Consider the following 22,143-nt stretch of genomic DNA (forward strand, 5'->3'; position numbering starts at 1 on the left):
TATGTGTAGAATACATCACTTCTCTGCAGGATAATTATTTTGCTAATTTGCAGATATGCACAGACCAGAACCACTTGCCACTGGTATGGAGACAGCCAGCTGCCCTTTCAGTAGCCGCTTCTCTCCCAGCAGAACTGTCTCTGTCAGGTTTGGTTCCATGGACCTCCATCATGGCTGGCAGTTACAGTCTATCTCTTTGTGTACCCCCCCCTACAATATTAATCTGTCCGTTTTCTTTTTTTTTTTTTTTTTTTTTTTTTGTATTTTTCTGAAGCTGGAAACGGGAAGAGACAGACAGACTCCCGCATGCACCCAACCGGGATCCACCCGGCACGCCCACCAGGGGCAACGCTCTGCCCACCAGGGGGCGATGCTCTGCCCCTCTGGGGCATCGCTCTGCCGCGACCAGAGCCACTCTAGCGCCTGGGGCAGAGGCCAAGGAGCCATCCCCAGCGCCCGGGCCATCTTTGCTCCAATGGAGCCTTGGCTGTGGGAGGGGAAGAGAGAGACAGAGAGGAAGGGGGGGTTGGAGAAGCAGATGGGGGTTGGAGAAGCAGATGGGCGCTTCTTCTGTGTGCCCTGGCCGGGAATCGAACCTGGGTCCCCCGCACGCCAGGCTGACGCTCTACCGCTGAGCCAACCGGCCAGGGCCTGTCCATTTTCTTAATTAGAGTACAGGACAGACAATATTATATTAGTTTCAGGTGAGCAACATAGCGATTCAACATTTATATTCCTTATGACGTGATCACCACAGTAAGTCCATACCGTCTGTCACCATACAAAGTTACTATGACAATATTGACTATTTTTTCTATGCTATTCATTACATTATATACATACATCATGACTTTTTTTTTTAATAACTGGAGGTTTGTGCCTCTTATTCCCTCTCTTTGCTCAACCCCGGTCCCTAACTACCTCCTGCCTGGCAACCACCAGTTCGTTCTTTATATCTGTGAGTCTCTTTCTGCTTTGTTTTGTCTGTTTTTATTTTTTTAGATTTTACGTATAAGTGAAATAATACGGTATTTGTCTTTCTCTGTCTGACTTATTTCACTTAGTGTAATACCCTTTCGGTCCATTCATATTGTCACCAACTGCAAGATTTCATTCTTGTTTATGACTGAGTAATATTTCATTGTATACATGTCCCACACCTTTTTTCATCCTTTCACCTATCCATGAACATTTGGGTTGCTTCCATATCTTGGCTATTGTGGATAATGCAGCAATGAACATCGGGATGCGTCTACCTTTTCAAATCACTGTTTCGGCTGTCTTCAGATAGGTATCCAGAAGTGGAATTGCTATTTCCACTTACTATAGTATTTGTCCTTGGTAATAGATGATTGCTTCATACCAACAATTAAAAACCAGTTTACTCGACCTGAAATCCCATCAAATAATACAAGGGGCATATTCTGTAAGGGGGAGGTCAAACAAATGGAATAAAATGAAAAGAGGCTCAAAATAATTCTTATATTTTATTCCTGAAAAGTTGTGGGAATATGAATACGTTTATATTGACTTATTCTTCCTTGTCATCACAGTCGTGGTGATGTTTTCCCATTGAACAAATTCATTCAGATATGAAATGAAAACCACATTTAAGAAATCAATTTAGCTGTCATTTGCTTCTGTGAAAAGTTAGTGCACAGGAAGATAAATTTACTCTCTATCATAAATCATCCTGTGTTGTTTTATTTTCTGTACTTTTGATAACAAGAAAATAAACAGCTTTTCTTAATTATTAGTTTATTATTTTAGGTGGGGTTTTTTGTATGCAAATAACAAAATGAACAGGTAGCCCTGGCCAGTTGGCTCAGTGGTAGAGCGTTGGCCTGGCGTGCAGAAGTCCCGGGTTCGATTCCCAGCCAGGGCACACAGGAGAAGCGCCCATCTGTTTCTCCACCCCTCCCCCTCTCCTTCCTCTCTGTCTCTCTCTTCCCCTCCCGCAGCTGAGGCTCCACTGGAGCAAAGATGGCCCGGGCGCTGGGGATGGCTCCTCGGCCTCTGCCCCAGGCGCTAGAGTGGCTCTGGTCGCAACAGAGCGATGCCCCTGAAGGGCAGAGCATTGCCCCCTGGTGGGCAGAGCGTCGCCCCCTGGTGGACGTGCCGGGTGGATCCTGGTCGAGCGCATGCGGGAGTCTGTCTGACTGTCTCTCTCTGTTTCCAGCTTCAGAAAAATACAGAGAAAAAAAAAATGAACAGGTAGGGGAAGGCTCTTTCTGATTTGCAGGCATACCTTGGAGATAATGTGGTTGGGCTTCAGACTGCCACAAAAAAGCGAGGCATAGCCCTGGCCAGTTGGCTCAGTGGTAGAGCATTGGCCTGGCGTGCAGGAGTCCTGGATTCAATTCCTGGCCAGGGCACACAGGAGAAGCGCCCATCTGCTCCTCCACCCCTCCCCCCTCCTTCCTCTCTGTCTCTCTTTTCCCCTCCTGCAGCCAAGGCTCCATTAGAGCAGAGTTGGCCTGGGCGCTGAGGATGGCTCCGTGGCCTCTGCCTCAGGCGCTAGAATGGCTCTGGTTGCAACAGAGTGACGCCCCAGATGGGCAGAGCATCGCCCCCTGGTGGGCATGCCGGGTGGATCCCAGTCGGGCGCATGCGGGAGTCTATCTGACTGCCTCCCCGTTTCCATCTTCAGAAAAATACAAAAAACAAAACAAAACAAAAAACCTGTTAGCTCAGTGGTAGAGCATCGGCCTGGTGTGCAGGAGTCCCAGGTTCAATTCCCAGCCAGGGCACACAGGAGGGGCACCCATCTGCTTCTCCACCCCTCCTCCTCCCCCTCTCTGTCTCTCTCCTTCCCTCTCTCTCTCTCTTTCCCTCTCTCTCTCTAAAAAAAAAGCAAGGCATAATTTTTTTTCTGGTGGAGAGTCTCATAAAAATAATGCAATTTGTAAAAAAAAAAAAGCAAAATCTGCAAAGCACAATAAAATGAGGTATGCCTATATTTTCAGAAGAGTAAAATTTAAACTCTAGCCCACTGATTTTCTGTAATAATTGAGTGCTTTTTGAAAACGCTCATGTGCTGGGGTGGGGTACGCACAGAAACGGGGCCCCGCCAGGTTCTGCCCAATGGACTGTGGGACTCGGGCAATGTCCATACACTGCTCTGGGCCGTGGGCCCCTCTGATATGCAGTGAGAAAGTTTTGTTACGTGTCGACTGATGTTCTCCCTTCTTCCAGCACTAACATCTAGGCTCTGTAACAATTAAATCCACTGCTACCACGTGATTATTTCCATTTGATTGAAGGATTCCTCTGACTGGCTGATTCCCAAACAGGCATTGTATAACGTCCACCAGAAAGTTCTGTCCGTTTCTATCACAACAAGTTTCGACATGTAAGCACATGTTTATTTAGCACATGTGTGCCTCTCTATTTTTATCACTTAATGTATACATACTGACGTAGCAAGTTAACTAAAACAAAGTTGATTCACGTTAGTCTTATGTGTGAAGCGATAGTGTACCCATGGCTACTGATAAAGTTCAATTACGCCACTGTAATTTTTACAAATTTCAACAAGGAAGAAATGCTACAGAAGCATGTCTGTCGCATCCACCATATTCCCCGGACTTAGCACCCTCTGACTATCACTTGTTTTTGTCCTTACAAAATTTTTTGAAAGGCAAAAATTTCAAAAATGAAGAAGATATCAAACAAGCACTGGTTCAATTTTTTGCATCAAAAGATAAAACAGCCCTGGCTGGTTGGCTCAGTGGTAGAGCGTCGGCCTGGCGTGCAGAAGTCCCGGGTTCGATTCCTGGCCAGGGCACACAGGAGAAGCGCCCATCTGTTTCTCCACCCCTCCCCCTCTCCTTCCTCTCTGTCTCTCTCTTCCCCTCCCGCAGGGAGGCTCCATTGGAGCAAAGATGGCCCGAGCGCTGGGAATGGCTCCTTGGCCTCTGCCCCAGCGCTAGAATGGCTCTGGTTGCAACAGAACAACACCCCAGATGGGCAGAGCATCGCCCCCTGGTGGGCGTGCCGGGTGGATCCCGGTGGGGCGCATGCGGGAGTCTGTCTGACTGTCTCTCCCCGTTTCCAGCTTCAGAAAAATACAAAAAAATAATAATAATAAAAAAGATAAAACATTTTTCAAAAATGGGATATACAAATTGCCCTCATGCTGGCAAGAAATCATTAATAATAATGGCAATTATATTATTTAATAAAGTTTATTGACGGTAAGAAAAATTTGTATTTTGTTTTATTCCAAAAACGGACAGAACTTTCTGGTAGACCTTATAGTTTTGCCGTGACTTGTTTAGTTCTGTCCTGTTCTGGCTTCTTGATTCCGCTCGCTCTTGAGTGCCTGTCAGTCTTGCTCCTCTGCTCGTGGTCCTCTCTGCTCCCCTCCACCGTCTTCACCGCCAGCTGAGAGGAGAGGGGAGCAGACCTGCCTGATGAAGGGAGAGCTATCCCCAGCTTCGGAAGTGGACCGCAAAGCTTTCTAAGCTTCTTATAATTAGGGTCCCTTTGAGGATGAGATGGAAGCTGTGGTCAGCCCCCTCAGAGAAATAAACATACTTTTCTGCATAAAAGCATGAGAGTGTTTTCAGGCCGTTTAAGGCGCTCCCAAGCAGCCCGGGTTGAGAACCCATCTCTAGAATCCGGGTGGCTCGGGGTATCACCCTGACCCTCTAGTCCTCCATTTTTACATCTATAAAATGAATTAGTCTGAAGCCTCTTTTAGCTCTAAAATGCGATGATTCCAAAGTTACATCCAGAAAATCTGAAGGAAGTTGCAAATGAGGTCAATGTATTTCAGGAAGCACTACTCTGCCTCTTAGCCAGCAAGTTCTACATAGCTATTTATTTAATTTTTATTAAATAAACATAGATGAGTATTTCCCAACCTTGCTATTTATCCTGACTAACTTTGTATGTGCAAGAGTACAGATTTGGATTGGCAACATAATATAGAAACATTCTATGACAATAACTACATGATTCTAACGAATTAATCAATGTATATCCACTTGACATAATGTATTATTGGCAGTATTAATATGAACTGTGAATGTGGCAGCATGATAAACATTAACAATGTTTGAGCTTCCTTTTTTTTTTTTTTTTTTGCTAGCTTGCATCCCTGCATAGTCAAAATATTAAATCGATGGAAAATCTCTTATTTCTTTTATCTTTCCACCTAAGTTATTGTTATTTATGCTTTGCTTCATACCTTGGTTTAATTTATCTGGCTTTTTGTCTTAATTTTTCTTACTTTTATCAACTTTCTGATTCTGTTTTCTGTAGCAGATATTTTTACTGCTTCTCTTGCTCCTAACTGTCAGGAAGGGAAAGCCAGTCGAATTGGGCATTTTACCTGCATGAATGTCGACATCTGTTTCCAGTTCCTTAGGCCTGATTAGCAGGAAGCTGTGACACTTATGTGAATAAAAATGTAATAAAATGATTGATCTCACTTACTTCCTGGCAGCCTGCATGGCCCTGATTTGGTATAAGGATATTTTGGTATAAGCATTTGTGGTCTGATTGAGATAGTAAATCTGAGGTGAGAAATGTGCTTTCTTATTTTTCATTTTAAAAGAACATAATCATGATATACCACTAACGCCTTTAAAGTCATTTTGAAAAGGAATTCAAAACAAGAGCAAAGTATAAAAGCATCTCTCATACTCTACATATTTTTAGATACATTTAATTGCTATCCCTAAGATTCTTATGTAATAAGTTGGTGAAGGATTATGAAAACTTTACTTTCCAATTAAGTATAATTGTGAGAACTGCATTGCAAATGACAATGTCTTTTTTCTTCTGGTTTTGACATTTCTAGGGGTAAAGGAAGCTAATAGCCTCATTTTAAGTGAGAGTGATAAAATCATGTATGCACGATCTAGAAGTGCTTCACCCACTAAATCCTTCTTAAACTTGTGTGCTGAGAGCTTCTTGACAAGGGTATCTTCCATAATCTTTGCACAGTTCCAGTAATCTATATGAAAATAAGCCTTCTCGGCCCTGGCCAGTTGGCTCAGTGGTAGAGCATCGGCCTGGCATGTAGAAGTCCAGGGTTCAATTCACAGTCAGAGCACAAAAGAGAAGCGCCCATCTGCTTCTCCACTCCTCCCCCTCTCCTTCCTCTCTGTCTCTCTCTTCCCTTCTCACAGCCAAGGTCCATTGGAGCAGGGTTGGCTCGGGAGCTGAGGATGACTCAATGGCCTCTGCCCCAGGCGCTATAATGGCTCTAGCCGCGGCAGAGCAACACCCTAGATGGGCAGAGCATTGCCCCCTGGTGGGCATGCCAGGTGGATCCTGGTCAGGTGCATGCGGGAGTCTATCTGACTGCCTCCTTGCTTCTAACTTCAGAAAAATACAAAAAAATAAATAAATAAAATAAGCCTCCTCATTTAGATTATATCTGTATGATACCAAAACTACTAGTAAATGAATCCATTCAATCAAAACTAAACACATAATTTAACAAAATTAAAAATTATCCTTCAAACCATCATGTTGGTAACACGTAGCCAGCCTCATCTTACAGACAAGCGCAAGTAGCTGGATATCATTGCAATGATGTAGACATAGCCCTTAAGTAAAGCATTGTTTGCTGAAGCCTGCCAACTCATTTTCAGACAACATTCTAGAAGACAGACCTGAAAATAAATCGTGTAATGACAAGCTTCAGTTTGAGTATAACGAAGAAATCCCCAAGAGGATAAAGAAAGCAGATAACTCCGCCTGCAACAAAGGAAAGGTAGGTGCACCGTTTCTGTTAAATTGTACTTGGACCGTGGTACTCCCGCCAGTTCCAGGTGGGATTTCAGTTCCTCCCTCTCCCTTCCCTTCACCTTTCCCCTCACTTTCCCTTAGATGCCAAAGCCCACATGGTGATGCTATGGGACACCCACCTGCCTTTTGTAGAAGGTTAGTCATTTATTCATCCAACCAATACCTACTGAAGATGAACCCTGTAGCGGATGCTGCGGTAGCACAGGAGGTGGTTTAGTGATGAGGCCAGCCTGTAAACAGTGTGTGCAGACAAGTAGAAAGAACAGTAATTACACCGTGTGATCAGAGCGTCAGGGAAGAGGATGCTGGAGAAGGAAGATTTGGCCAAGCAGACAAAAACAGGGCATGCAGGGCTAGAGGATAGCTAGGTAAATTCAAGGAATTGCTAGGATGTTTAAAGGTGTTTGAGATGACCCAGATTAATAGGTGCCAGATTGTGAGGTGTTAACAGAGGCGTGCCACTGAGAACAGCAGGATAAATGAGATACCCAGACCCAACCCTCACATGCCTCACAGTATTGGACTCTGAGTAAATCTAGTATAGATATAGTTGCAGTGACATGGTTAGAGAACAAAGTAATAAAATATATCAGAAACGTGAGCCACAGCCCTGGCCGTCGGCACAGTGGATAGAGCGTTGCTCTGAGGTGACACATCCAACCTGCTCAAGCCCTGGTCCCTGCACGTTTGAGAAGCAATCAATGGCACAACTAAATGAACAATGAATTGATACTTCTCTCAAAAAAAAAGAAGAAGAAAAGTAGACCACAGCACATACTTATTCAATTATCTACTCATTCCACAAATAGGCATTGACTGTTCCCCGTTTACCATGCTGGGCTATATCCCATGAGTTAGACTCATTTCTTGCTCTCAGAAAGTTTTTACTCTAGAAAAGGTGTTAAGACATCAGGAAAACATAGAGCAAGGGGAAACACACTGGTGACCTAAGAAAGGAAAAAGGAGCAGGTCAAGAACTTTTGGGGGCATATACCATTCATGTCAACTGCTATGATTTTTCCCTTGATAGGTGTATGACATGGAATTGGGAGAAGAATTTTATCTTCCTCAGAATAAAAAGGAGAGCAGACAGATTGCACCAGAGCTTTCTGACCTTGTCATCTATTGCCAAGCAGTAAAATTCCCAGGTAAGAATTGGAAAAATCATCTAAAACATTTAAAGATAACAAAAGATGAAAATATACTATTTATTTAATTGGGCATTGTGAAGACTCTCAAAATAACTAAATTATGTTACTGAAGTTATTGTTATAATACCTCTTAAATATTTGTTATTATAATTTGCTGTGATGCTCATGAGGAAAATACCATAAAATGTTTATTTTTAAGATCATATTATGGGCCTGACCTGTGGTGGCGCAGTGGATAAAGTGTTGACCTGGAATGCTGAGGTCAACGGTTCAAAACCCTGGGCTTGGCTGGTCAAGGCACGTATGGGAGTTGATGCTTCCTGCTCCTCCCCCTTCTCTCTCTCTCTGTCTCTCTTTCTCTCTGTCTCTCTTCTCTAAAATGAATAAATAAATAAAAATAATTTAAAAAAAAAAAAAAAAAAAAGATCATATTATGTCTTTTCATAATAATTAATAATGATAATAATATTCAGTCTGACCGGGTGGTGGCACAGTGAATAGAGCATCAGCCTGGGATGCTAAGGACCCTGGTTCGAAACCCCGAGGTCGCTGGCTTGAGCATGGGATCATAGACATGACCCCATGGTCACTGGCTCGAGCCCAAAGGTCACTGGCTTGAGCAAGGGGTCATTGGCTCAGCTGGAGCCCCCTGGTCAAGGCACATATGAGAAAGCAATCAATAAACAACTCAAGTGCCACAACTATGAGTTGATGCTTCTCATCTCTCTCCCTTCCTGTCTGTCCTTGTTTATCCCTCTCTCAATCACTAGAAATAATCATAATCATAACATCTAGTAGCTAAAATTTATTAAGCATTTAAGTACCAGGATTTGCATAATTATATTACATACATCATCTTATTACCTTCATAATTTCATGAGGTAGTGAATATATTCCCAGTTAAAAACAAACGGTCTGACCAGGTGGTGGCGCAGTGGATAGAGCGTCAGACTGGGATGCAAAAGACCCAGGTTCGAGACCCCAAGGTCGCCAGCTTGAGCGAGGGCTCATCTGGTTTGAGCAAAAGCTCACCAGCTTGGACCCAAGGTCGCTGGCTCCAGCAAGGGGTTACTTGGTCTGCTGAAGGCCCGCGGTCAAGGCACATATGAGAAAGCAATCAATGAACAATTAAGGTGTTGCAACGTGCAAAGAAAAACTAATGATTGATGCTTCTCATCTCTTCTTTTCCTGTCTGTCTGTCCCTGTCTATCCCTCTGTATGACTCTCTCTCTGTCTCTTTAAAAAAAAACCAAAAAAAAAAAACCAGAGAGATAAAGTAATTGGCCCTAGGTTTCAGAGTGTAGCTGTTAAGATCCTTTTGTTTGAAAGTGGCAGCAGCTGACGTAGGCAAAGAGGACATGTGTTGGCTCGTGGATTGGAAACTGAAGGGATACAGGAGTGTGAGGTACAGCTGGAGCCAGGGCTTCCCTCTCCCCGTCTCCCGCTCTGTCTCTGCTGTGCTGGCTCCAGTCCTTCTGTGGCTGGAAGGCCAGTGCAGCAGGGTAGCACTCCATGTTTCCAGATTCAGTGTAAGAATCTCTTCCAGAACTTTCAGCAGAGGTTTGATTGTTTTTCATGGGGCTCTTTGCCCATCTCTGAACCAGTCTCTGTAGCCAGGAGCAAGCAGTGCTCTTACAGTGTCAGGCCTGTGTCCCATGCCCCGTCCCTAAGCTGGGCAGCAAGAGTCCACCCAAACCACAAGGACCAAGGACGGAGTTCCAGCGAGAGAAAAAGTGTCCCCAGTTGGCCACTTCTAGAACTACAGTGCTGATAAACCACTTCCAGAAGAACAAAGCTTCACTCCAGTTCATAAGTGGCAGAAATAGAAATCTGAAGCCTGCCTGTCTCATTGCACTGCCTTGCCTGTCTTGTCAGGGTGTGTCATCCGTGAGCTCACTCAATTGTGTGTCCCACAAAGGGGACAGCAGGAGGTGAAGGGCAAACGGGAAACTCTGTAAATAAATGGAAGTCGGAAAAATTCACTTCCTTATACTAAGAAAAAGGATTCCCTTTTACAAGATGTCTGAGAACAGGAAAGCCTGGAGTTGGGGGGTTATCTAAACATTAGTAACAGGGATATAAACTTGGCCCAGACAGGGACTTTAATGCCAGCCCTCACTTTTTTCCACACGGTCTGAATGCAGATCCTGACTTCCAGAAGTTTATCTTAAACACCATTTCTTACGCTCTGCCCTGAATTTGGGACAAAGGTATTGGGTATTTAAAAATTAGGTAGTAGTGAGCTTTTTACACAGCAGAGGTTAGAAAAAAAAAATCGTAGATAGCACTTTCTCAATTTTAAGCTTTCTCCCCTAAACAGCTTGGAATTTGGGGCAGCTGCTGTTGCTTGCCCACCAGCGGATTCTGTTGAGGAGGGTATGAAAGAATAAGTCGCGAGCAAAGAATTCAAGGAAATGCAGGAACCTAGCCATTTCGGTTTAGTTTCAGAGATCAAGACTTTCTCTCACAGAAGTGCATGACCATATCTGCAGCTGGTGAAACTGTTCTTACGATGAGGAAAAATCCTTTTCCTGTCAGAAGAGCCTCGTGTCCTGCATGTCCCCGTCATGGGAGCAAATGGGAAGGCCACTTCAGTCAAGGACCACCCTTTCTTGTTCTTTAGAAACCCAGCTGACCCTACACCCTAACCATCCCCCAGGCTTTGTATTTCCTCACACACTGAGCAAAGGGTTTTGAAGTCACTGAAAGGTAAGCGTGGTGTGCGGTTAGAGTCCCAAGTCTGTTCGGTCCAGCTTCTGACTCAAGGCACAGGCTAAGCATGGCTCATTTGGCTTATTTTTTAAATTCCCAATATGCTGTTCTTTTAAAGTGTTTATATGGCACACATTCTTTATAAATATACCATATTTTAATGCTTTTAATAATTGAAGTTTTACACATTTTTCCTTCCCCAAATTTATTATTCCCTTTCCCAAAATAACTAAATTCTGTTGCCAGAATCATTGTTACAATACCTTCTATATATTTATTGTGATTAGGATTTGTTTTGGTGCTCCTGGGAAAAATATCATAAAATTTTATTGCTTTTAATTTTGCCACATTATCCATTTCAATGCATCTCACCCTTCACCATCCCAAGTCCCTTCCAAGGAGCCACGTGCAGACACGTCTTCAGAGCAGCGAGGCAGCATGAAGACCACGTGGCACGACCTTCCGCAAGGTCACAAGCCCGCTTCAGTGGTAGGACTCGATTCCTCGATGACCTTGACGAGGACAATTAGCTAACTCCTCTGCACTTCAGTTTCCTTATCTATACAAGAGACGTTAACAGTCCTACCTTACAGGGTTGTTGTAAAAATTAACAGTAAAGTACATAATGTGACTAGTATCCTATCTACAAATAACTGGCTCCCTGGAAATGGTGGTGGTTGCTGTTCTTACTGGTGAATGGGCCGCCAGGGCAGACGGAAGTTCTTTGTTGCTCCCGCGCTTACTCCCCAGCCTCACCGAGTTCCTCCTCTGTCCTGATCACCCAGCCCTGGTCTTGCTTCCCTGCCCACCCTGAGAGAGTAGGCAGGCTCTTCACAGAAGGCCCCACATCTCCCTAGGGCAGGGGTCCCCAAACTTTTTACACAGAGGGCCAGTTCACTGTCCCTCAGACCATTGGAGGGCCGGACTATAAAATAATCTATGAACAAATCCCTATGCACACTGCACATATCTTATTTTAAAGTAAAAAAACAAAACGGGAACAAATACAATATTTAAAATAAAGAACAAGTAAATTTAAATCAACAAACTGACCAGTATTTCAATCGGAACTATGCTCCTCTCACTGACCACCAATGAAAGAGGTGCCCCTTCCGGAAGTGCGGAGGGGGCCAGATAAATGGCCTCAGGGGGCCGCATGTGGCCCGCGGGCCGTAGTTTGGGGACCCCTGCCCTAGGGAATGTCGACACGTGCCAGGTGTGTGCAAGAAGCCCAGAATGAATACAGGACCTCGCTCTGGCCCCTCGCTGGTTTTACTCGGGAGAAAATCTACTGTTACATCATCGTGTAGAGGCAAAAGTTCACACAAAATGTTAAGATAAAGCATGAGAACTCACTAGTCCAAGTCTGTACATCTTTACAGTTATGGATACTTCAGAGAGAAAAAATAAAGATGGCCCACAGCTGCTATGAACTGAGCTCTTTCTTTGAATGAGACACTCTATTAAGTATGTATATACACATTATCTCATTTAATCGGAACCACAGCCCTTTTACAGATGAAGAAGCAGTGGAGTTGATTCAGTGACTTGTGTGAGGTCACACCACCAGAAACTGGATTTTTTTTTTTTTTTTTTTCATTTTTCTGAAGCTGGAAACAGGGAGAGACAGTCAGACAGACTCCCGCATGCGCCCGACCGGGATCCACCCGGCACGCCCACCAGGGGCGACGCTCTGCCCACCAGGGGGCGATGCTCTGCCCATCCTGGGCGTCGCCATGTTGCGACCAGAGCCACTCTAGCGCCTGGGGCAGAGGCCACAGAGCCATCCCCAGCGCCCGGGCCATCTTTGCTCCATTGGAGCCTTGGCTGCGGGAGGGGAAGAGAGAGACAGAGAGGAAAGCGCGGCGGAGGGGTGGAGAAGCAAATGGGCGCTTCTCCTATGTGCCCTGGCCGGGAATCGAACCTGGGTCCTCCGCACGCTAGGCCGACGCTCTACTGCTAAGCCAACCGGCCAGGGCCAGAAACTGGATTTAAACCCCAAAGTCTACGCTTTTGTTAAACACTACTTTATCCTATCTTCTCTGATGTATTTTTGGAAGGTGCATTTTCACCTCAAAGAGGACCTGCTGGATGCTGCTCCAGCTGAAGAAATTACTATCTAATGGTAAAACTGTACACAGTAGAAACAGTTTGGAGGCAACCCTGGCTTCACTGATGCCTTTAATCCACTTGCCCTGCACCAGATCCAGGTCCTCATGGTGCGCCTGCCTCTCCTCGTTCAGCAGATATCTATTAAATCGCTGCGTGCCAGGCAGGAAGGATCCAGGGAGTGGTTGGACCAGGAGTAAGAAAGAAAAGCCACAAACACACTATCATAAAATATGTTTCCCACTTAATCCTCAGACTAACCCTGTGAGTCCCTCTCATTACACCTATTTTGTAGATAAGGAAACTGAGGAACAGGGGAAGGTAGATATTTAGTCAAGGCTCAGACTGGCAGAATTCAGCCCAGACCATCTGACACTAAAACTCAGGCTCCTTTTTTTTTTTTTTTTTTTTTTTTTTTACAGAGACAGAGAGAGAGATAGGGACAGACAGACAGGAACAGAGAGATGAGAAGCATTAATCATCAGTTTTTCGTTGCGACACCTTAATTCATTGACTGCTTTCTCATATGTGCCTTGACCAGGGTGCCTTCAGCAGACCAAGTGACCCCTTGCTCGAGCCAGCAACCTTGGGTCCAAGCTGATGAACTTTGTTCAAACCAGATGAGCCCGCGCTCAAGCTGGCGACCTTGGGGTCTTGAACCTGGGTCCTCCGCATCCCAGTCCGACGCTCTATCCACTGCGCTACTGCCTGGTCAGGCTAAAACTTGGGCTCTTAACCATTCTTTCATCTCTCCAAATTGAGCAATTAAGTCCTGATAATTAAACCTTGACCGGAGCACTTTCTTTTTATGCAGTTTTTCGAAGTCTTCCTGGTGCAGCATCAAGTAGCCGTGGTGGTCATCCTGTCATAGTCATGCAGTTCTTGTCACACTTCCTCCGGAGATAAAAACTTCATTCTAAATATTGCCTATAATACTACTATTAACAGTGCTAAAAATGCTAGTGGGTCTTCTGTACTGGGTTACAAGGAAGTAGTAGGACTTCAAAATAAACATTAACAGGGATGGAAAATGTTGAGTTCCCTCTCTTGTAGTTTTTGGCTTATTTATTTTCGTTTTATGGGAACAGGCCTGTCAACTCTAAATGCATCTGGCTCTAGCAGAGGAAAAGAAAGGAAAAGCAGGAAGTCCATTTTTGGCAACAATCCAGGCAGAATGAGCCCTGGGGAGACAGCATCATTTAACAAAACATCTGGAAAAAGTAAAGTCACCTTCTTACAATATCTTTGCTTGATTCTGCATGCTGGATAAGTCCAATATTTTATTGTCTAAGCACTTCCCTTGAACTTTTTATTCTTTTTTTTTTTATTATTTTCATGAATGTTTATATTATCTAAGTGCGGTTAAAATATTTTTTAAATTTACATTTTTAACTTCCTGAAAAATAGTATTTCCCTGAAGCTGTTCTAACAGTGTTTGCCTCAAAAGGAAAAAAAAATTGGAACTACCTTGGAACATTCTAGTGGTTTTTGGAACTGTTCTCTTTACCATTATAACTCCAGAAGATATGTCCATTTTATAGCTAGTTACTTTTTATTATAAAAGCAATAAATTTTCATAGTTAAAAAAACTCTAACAATACACGGTATTATTAAAATTCCTTGCCATTCTCAATGGCTTAGTTCTATTCCTCTGAGGTAACCACTGTTAAGTTTGTTGTGTTTTGTTTAAGAAAAATAAGATCCTTTTTAAGATGATCCAAATGGGATATAGCTGTACTTGTATAACGTTTATATTACTGTAACTTTTCAAATAGCTTTCTGTACATATATCTACTTTACTCTCCTAATGTCTCTGTGGTATTCCATTGTGTATAGAGTCATTTATTTAACCACCTTTTCACTGGCTGAACATTTGAGTTGTTTCCTGGGTTTTTTGTTAACCTGTTTTATTTGTTTGTTTTTTATCGTTTGTTTGTTTTGCTATAAAAATGCTAGAGTAAACACCCTTGTACATATATTGTTATGTATTGTGCAAATATATCCACAGGACAGATGAGGTACTGAGGCAAAGGATTTCAGGCTTTTGATTTAAATTGATGTTTCTACATTCATTTTAAAACTTAGTAACTATCATTCTGTCTCAAGTTGGTAGACTAACTCACAAATAACGCTATTATAGTATAACACTGTTATAGTGTACACTTAATAGTTTAACACTAAGTAACACTATTAAGAGCTATTCCGATGTGTTACCTGGTTATAATTGTTTACGGGGATATCGTGCAGGTTTATCTTTCTAAAACGTTTCAAGTTTTCCACACTAACCTGAGGCTAATCTTTTGGGGGGTTTAGGTTCCTATGAAGGAATGCGACAGGCCTGGGAGGAATCTTCCTCCCCCCTCAGCCCAACCACGTCCCTCAGCGCTATCATTAGAACTCCCAAATGTTACCATATCTCATCGCTGAATGAAAATGCCGCCAAACGTCTGTGTCGCAGGTATTCTCAGAAACTGATCCAGCACACCACCTGTCAGCTGCTGAGGACTTACCCGGCTGCCACCCGCATCGACTCGTCCAACCCCAACCCCCTCATGTTCTGGCTGCACGGGATACAGCTCGTGGCTCTGAACTACCAGACAGACGGTAACGGGCCTGCGGCACGCGGGGGCCCTCACCTCTCTCCTTTGAGCCTTATATTTCAGTAGCTGTCATCCAGCAGCTTTTTAAAAGGGCGAGATTCCAGACGGGGGCACACCCTCTGTAAGAGTAAAAATACAAGTGAATCTGATACCAAATTGTGCCCTCAATGTCTCAGAGTTCAGACAATAGAAAAGAATCTTAACTAGGTCCCTAATAATAGTCTCCTGTTCTTGCTCCCTTTTTAAACATAAGGCCGTGCTTGTGTATCTATGAACAAGACACTGTTTAGGACTCTTGTCTGGTTTGTTTCTAAAGATCTTTGGGGCAGAGCATTCCTAAGACCTCTTAGCTGTCTTGCGAAGCTATTCTTTGCAGTCGAAAAGTTGTCACTCCAAATAAATTGCAAGTTTAAAACCATTGTAGCTTCTTCTCACCCCTTTGAGATTGAAATGGAGGAGAATGGTCATTGCTGTAAGAGTAGCTAACATGACATGGAGAAACGTGAATGATGTGAACTGAGAAAGTAGTGTCTGTGTTTCTCCACTGTTGGTGAAATTCATTAACAGCAATAACTGATGAGGCCCCAAAGTCAGAATAAAAAGCTACCATTTAGGCCCTGGCCGGTTGGCTCAGTGGTAGAGCGTCGGCCTGGCGTGCAGAAGTCCCAGGTTTGATTCCCAGCCAGGGCACATAGGAGAAGCGCCCATCTGCTTCTCCGCCCCTCCACCCCTCCTTCCTCTCTGTCTCTCTCTTCCCCTCCCGCAGCGAGGCTCCATTGGAGCAAAGATGGCCCGGGCGCTGGGGATGGCTCGTTGGCCTCTCCCCCAGGCGCTAGAGTGGCTCTGGTCGCAACAGAGCGATGCCCCGGAGGGGCAGAGCATCGCCCCCTGGTGGGCAGAGCGTCGCCCCCTGGTGGGTGTGCCAGGTGGATCCCAGTCGGGCGCATGCGGGAGTCTGTCTGACTGTCTCTCCCCGTATCCAGCTTCAGAAAAATACAAAAAAAAAAAAAAAAAAGCTACCATTTATTGCACACTCACTGTGCACCAGGCACTGAGATGAATTTTCCTTGACCCCTATGACCTCATTTCATCTTTGCAGCAACCCCAAGTGGTGGGTACCTTTCTGATCCCCATTCCTCAGATGAGCAAACCAAGGCACAGAGCGATTGATTTACTCAAGGTCCCAGAATGATTTATAGTAATAAATTCAAGGACTCATAGTTTAGAGGAAAAAGTATTTCGTTTCCATTTGGTTATGGGGACCAGAGGGCAGCTGCAGAAGATAAAGAAAGAGTAGCTGAGCAATGTTTCCTCGAAGCACATTCAAAAGCCACAGCCTTTCCTTTGAACAGCCAAGCGGCTTCTCATTCTTCTCACGTGAAATGAATCAGATGCTAACTAACTGTGGCCCCGTCACCCACAGCGCAGCCCTGCCTCCAGCCGAGGTCAAACTACACCTTTAACTCTGGGACCAGCTAGCCACCTGGAACTGGTACCAACAGTGCCCATTTGTGGCTGACCCTGCAGACTTTTTGTTTGTTTGTTTGTTTTGTTGGAGGGGAGGGTTGCCCTTGTTATATTTGCTTCTTTCAGCTGAAACTGAGTAACACAATGCAGGTGAAGTACCATACTTAGCATAGTGCCTGGAACGTGGAGAGCATTCCACAGACCTTAATGATGATTAAGTGTTTTTGATAAGTTATGAAAACAGTATGATTTGGACTTACAAGTGGAAATAATAATTGAAGTATTTTCAAAGTTGTAAAAATTTCTTTTCAATCTGTCCCAAGTGGCTTGTGGGCTCACATCTCTGACCCTGTCTGTAGCCCTGTGTCCACTGGCGCCCTTGCTTATTATGATACCGAAATATTTCAAGTAAACCGAAATAACTAGCAACATGGTTTTCGCAAGGAAATGGAAATGCATTTGATTTGGGGTGTGCCCTTTCTCCTGAAGTGCCGAGGCTGATGCAGACACACCGGCTCCACCTATGGCAAAGGGAGCCACCACGGAAAGGAAGTGCCCCTTCTGGGGCCACCCTGAGTGCAGAAGCACACACAGAGGTTGCGGCTCGGCCTTCGCTCACCCCGGAAGGCTTCGCCTCTCCCCCAGGTCAAGCCGGCAGTACATGCTCCAGCTGCCCGCCCAGGGGAGGCAGATGGCTGGGTTGATGGGCCATCATCCTCAGGTCTCTCTGCACAAAACCTGTCTTGATTCAATGTAGCAAGCAATGATTAAACATCTCCCCACGCTGTACGAAGCACAAGCTACCTGCAGTTCCAGCACGTTCATCTGTAAACATGGTCTTCATTTGGACAAACCGGAGCCGGAGCCGGAGCCGGAGCCAGGTCAATGAATAATAAACGCACACCGAGCTGAAACAGACCGTCCCTGTCAGCCCCGCTGAAGTCTGACCTGCGCTTCTTGATTTGTGGTCCTGCTCTCTTCTGGGGACTTGTCTATGGATTCCAAGTCCAGATAGATACGAGTCAACATTGGAATCATTTTTTATTTTTACAAAGAAATCTCAGGTTAGCCAGTGCTTGATTTTTCATGAACCATCCCAACCGAATAACAGAGAACATTCTCCTAGTCTCCCTCTGGCCTCCAGCTGTGTTCCCTGGATCGTCTGTCTTACCACCTACTGAGTTTCAGGGGACCCTGATGCCTCCAAGGGGTGTCCATGGACTAAGGATCCTCTCTTCCCAGGATTTCTAATGGCTCCATCAACTCCAGGAAGGTCAGCAGTGATCTGAAACCAGGAATAGTCCAGCTCTACACTCAATAAAACCAACTCTTGAGTTTGGAAACAGACTGGAGCCTGGTATGCAAACCCTGGTTATTGCTGCCAACAAACAGTCCCTAACATTCTTTCCATCTGGGACAGAACAATTTCTGCCTTGTGTCCCAGGACCTACAAGTATGTAGACATGTGGCCCCACTCAAAAGAAAAGCTTCGGCCCTGGCCGGTTGGCTCAGCGGTAGAGCGTCGGCCTAGCGTGCGGAGGACCCGGGTTCGATTCCCGGCCAGGGCACATAGGAGAAGCGCCCATTTGCTTCTCCACCCCTCCGCCGCGCTTTCCTCTCTGTCTCTCTCTTCCCCTCCCGCAGCCGAGGCTCCATTGGAGCAAAGATGGCCCGGGCGCTGGGGATGGCTCTGTGGCCTCTGCCTCAGGCGCTAGAGTGGCTCTGGTCGCAACATGGCGACGCCCAGGATGGGCAGAGCATCGCCCCCTGGTGGGCAGAGCATCGCCCCTGGTGGGCGTGCCGGGTGGATCCCGGTCGGGCGCATGCGGGAGTCTGTCTGACTGTCTCTCCCTGTTTCCAGCTTCAGAAAAATGAAAAAAAAAAAAAAAGAAAAGCTTCTCTCACTATTTATCATGCTTTCTTTATACCGACTTTACTGAGGGGGTGATCGGGTGACATGGATTCATGTACACTCTTCCACATGGTTGTAACAGGCGTTTTAAAACTATAGCCTCAGCCCAAGTGCTTCGGTGCAGATATGGCCAAGTCGAAGAACCACACCACACCCAACCAGTTTGGAAAATGGACATAAATGGCATCAAGAAACCCCAGTCGTGGGCACTGGCTGGTTGGCTCAGTGGATACAGTGTTAGCCTGGCATGTGGACATCCCGGGTTCAATGCCCGGTCAGGGCACACATGAGAAGCGACCATCTGCTTCCTCTCCCTCTTCCCCTCCCTCTCGCTCTTCTCCTCCCCTTCCCACAGCCAGTGGCTCGATTGGTTCGAGCATAGGCCCTGAGCACTGAAGATGGCTCGGTTGATTCGAGAGCATCAATGAGGGTTGCCAGGTGGATCCCAGTCAGGGCACATGTGGGACTCTGTCTCACTATCTTGCCTCTTCTCACTTAAAAAAGAAAGAAAGAAAGAAAAAGAAAAACCCAATTGCAAAGATACGAATCTCTTAAGGGATTAGACCCCAAGTTCCTGAGGAACACGCACTTTGCCAAGAAACACAACAAGAAGTGCCTGAAGTGGTGGCGCAGTGGATAAAGCGTCGACTTGGAATGCTGAGGTCGCCGGTTCGAAACCCTGCACTTGTCTGGTCAAGGCACATATGGGAGTTGATGCTTTCTGCTCCTCCCCCCTTTCTTTCTCTCTCTCTCTCTCTCTCTCTCTCTCTAAAATGAATAAATAAATAAATTTTTTAAAAAAAAGGAGGGCAGATGCAGGCCGACAACACCAAGGCCATGAGTGCGCATGCTGAAGCTCTCAAGGCCCCCGTAAGCCCGAGGAGGTCAAGCCCAAGATCCCAAAGGGCAGCCGCCGCAAGTCCCACTGACTCACCTGCATCCCTCACTCCAAGCTTGGGAAACACGCTTGAGCCCGCATTGCCAAGGCTCCCGGGCTCCGATGGCCGAGGCCCAAGGCTAAGGCTCAAACCAAGACCCAGGCTGCAGCTGCGGCTCAGGTTCAGGCTGAGGCTCCCAAAGGTGCTGCGGCCCCCACGAAGGCTCCACAACAGAGGTCTCTGTCTGCCAGTGTGAGGGTGTGACCTCTGGGCTGCTGTCTGCATGGTGCTGCTGTCTTCCTGTGCCATTTATATAAATCTGAGGCAGGATCTGTTTTCAGAACAAAACAAACAAAACTTGACAGCCCCAGATGAAGTTCTGGGACCACCCCTAGGGGGCAGTAGGCTAGATCTGAGGTCCCACCTTTATTCCAAACTGAGCAGCTCCACCTAGATCTGGTTTACCTGTTGGATTACTAAATAAGATTGTAGTAAAGAAAAAAGTGCTACTGAGTGAAATAAGTAAATCAGAAAAAGCTAAGAACTAGATGATTTCACACATAGGCAGGATATAAAACTGAGACTCATGGACACAGATACAAGTGAAGTGACCAGGGAAGGGGAACATGGAGGAGGGGGATATGGGGGAAAGATGGGGAAGGGGTGGGGGGAAGGGTGTAAGGAGGGACAAATATAAGGTGACGGAAAATGATTTGACTTCGGGTGATGAGTACACAACATAATCAATAGTTCAAATGCTATAGAAATGTTCACCTGAAACCTATGTACTCTTATTGATCAATGTCACCCTGTTAAATTTAATTTTCTAAATAAAATTTTAAGCCTGACCTGTGGTGGCGCAGTGGATAAAGCACCGACCCAGAAATGCTGAGGTCGCCGGTTCGAAACCCTGGGCTTGCCTGGTCAAGGCACATATGGGAGTTGATGCTTCCAGCTCCTCCCCCCTGTCTCTCTCTCCTTTCTCTCTCTCTCTCTCTCTCTCTCTCTCTCTCTCTCTCTCTCTCCTCTCTAAAATGAATAAATAAATAAATAATTTGTTTAAATAAAATTTTAAAAAAAGAAAAAGTGTTTTAAAGTTTTGGAAAGCTACAAGGATAGACACAGATCTCAAGAATTCAGACTTCAAGCCCAAATGGATGTTGACACCATAATCATAATTTTTTAAAAGATTTTATTTATTGATTTTACAGAGAGGGAAGGGGTAGAATGAGAAGTTGATGCTTCACTCTAGCTTTTCATTGGTTGCTTGTCATATGTGCCTTAACTGGGCAAGCTTAGTGTTTCAAACCAGCAACCTCAACATTTCAGGTCAGCCCTCTGTCCACTGAGCCACCACAAGCCAGGCCATAATTATAATCTGGAATTTATCTTTTTTTTTACAGGGACAGAGAGAGGGATAGATAGGGACAGACAGACAGGAACGGAGAGAGATGAGAAGCATCAATCATCAGTTTTTTGTTGCGACACCTTAGTTGTTCATTGATTGCTTTCTCATATGTGCCTTGACTGTGGGCCTTCAGCAGACCGACTAACCCCTTGCTTGAGCCAGCGACCTTGGGCTCAAGCTGGTGAGCTTTTTGCTCAAGCCAGATGAGCCTGCGCTCAAGCTGGCGACCTCGGGGTCTCGAACCTGGGTCTTCCGCATCCCAGTCTGACGCTCTATCCACTGTGCCACTGCCTGGTCAGACCCATAATTATAATTTAATAGCTACTGTTTATTGAGACCTTCTGCGTACCAAATGCTGGGGTAGGGGCTTGCACACATTACCTCATTTATGACACCCTGGGAGAGGTACGTTCTATGGCTTGGTTGTTAAGACCGAGAACCAAGGATTGAGCTGCTGGGGTTTAAACCCTCGCATCCACCACTTACTAACTGTATGCCTTGAGTTCTTTTACTTCTTGTGCCTTAGTTTCCTCATTTATTCAAATGAGAACAAACACCTTGTGGGTTACTGGGACGCACTGATGCACTTAGAGTGCTTAGAATGGGGCCTGGTACACAGTAAGAGCGTAGTTAAGTGTAATTTTTGGTAATATCTATCCATTTCACATTCATCATCTCTGCATGAGCTAGTTGGCTCCACTCTTCTACCCAGGCTAGCTCAGGTCTATGTCCCTCTGTCACAGAGTAACCTGGGGACAGAATTCTCTCTTACTGTAGGCAAGACCCCTCGCCTCAATGCATCAGTCACAGCAGGACTGCAAGGGGTCTGAGAGAAGGGGTCCAGTGCGCCGATTTTATAGATACTGACCCAAGTAGCTTTCATATGTCTAAGACATCTTACCCTAAGAATTCCTGCACACAATCCGAGCCAACCCCACAGACACGGAAATATTTTACACACGAGACATGTGGAAGCCAACTTCTTATTCCACGGTCCTTACCACACTTTTCTTGATGTCAGTCCATGTAGCAAAGTTCACTCTGCACATGGAAGGAATCTATTAGAGGGAACATTTGTCAGTGCGTCTTATAAACTCTTTGTTCATTTGGGCAAACTTTTTACAGACTTGTGACATCAGAT

At 45.3% G+C, this 22,143-nt stretch overlaps 1 protein-coding gene and 1 pseudogene across 4 annotated transcripts in view; both read left to right on the forward strand.

Annotated features, from left to right (window-relative positions):
* Positions 1-22,143, forward strand: part of PLCE1 (phospholipase C epsilon 1) — a 415,629-nt gene that overhangs the window by 363,047 nt on the left and 30,439 nt on the right. For all 4 annotated transcript variants that reach the window (XM_066238785.1, XM_066238784.1, XM_066238788.1 and 1 more), the window contains 4 exons: positions 6,609-6,730; positions 7,796-7,913; positions 13,826-13,957; positions 15,051-15,341. In XM_066238785.1, the coding sequence (XP_066094882.1) occupies positions 6,609-6,730; positions 7,796-7,913; positions 13,826-13,957; positions 15,051-15,341 (663 nt within the window). The remainder of the gene's footprint in view (positions 1-6,608; positions 6,731-7,795; positions 7,914-13,825; positions 13,958-15,050; positions 15,342-22,143) is intronic.
* Positions 18,843-19,858, forward strand: LOC136310667 (large ribosomal subunit protein eL29-like; annotated as a pseudogene).

The sequence above is a fragment of the Saccopteryx bilineata genome, chromosome 7 (assembly GCF_036850765.1).
Source record: "Saccopteryx bilineata isolate mSacBil1 chromosome 7, mSacBil1_pri_phased_curated, whole genome shotgun sequence".
In the NCBI taxonomy this organism is placed as follows: Eukaryota; Metazoa; Chordata; class Mammalia; order Chiroptera; family Emballonuridae; genus Saccopteryx; species Saccopteryx bilineata.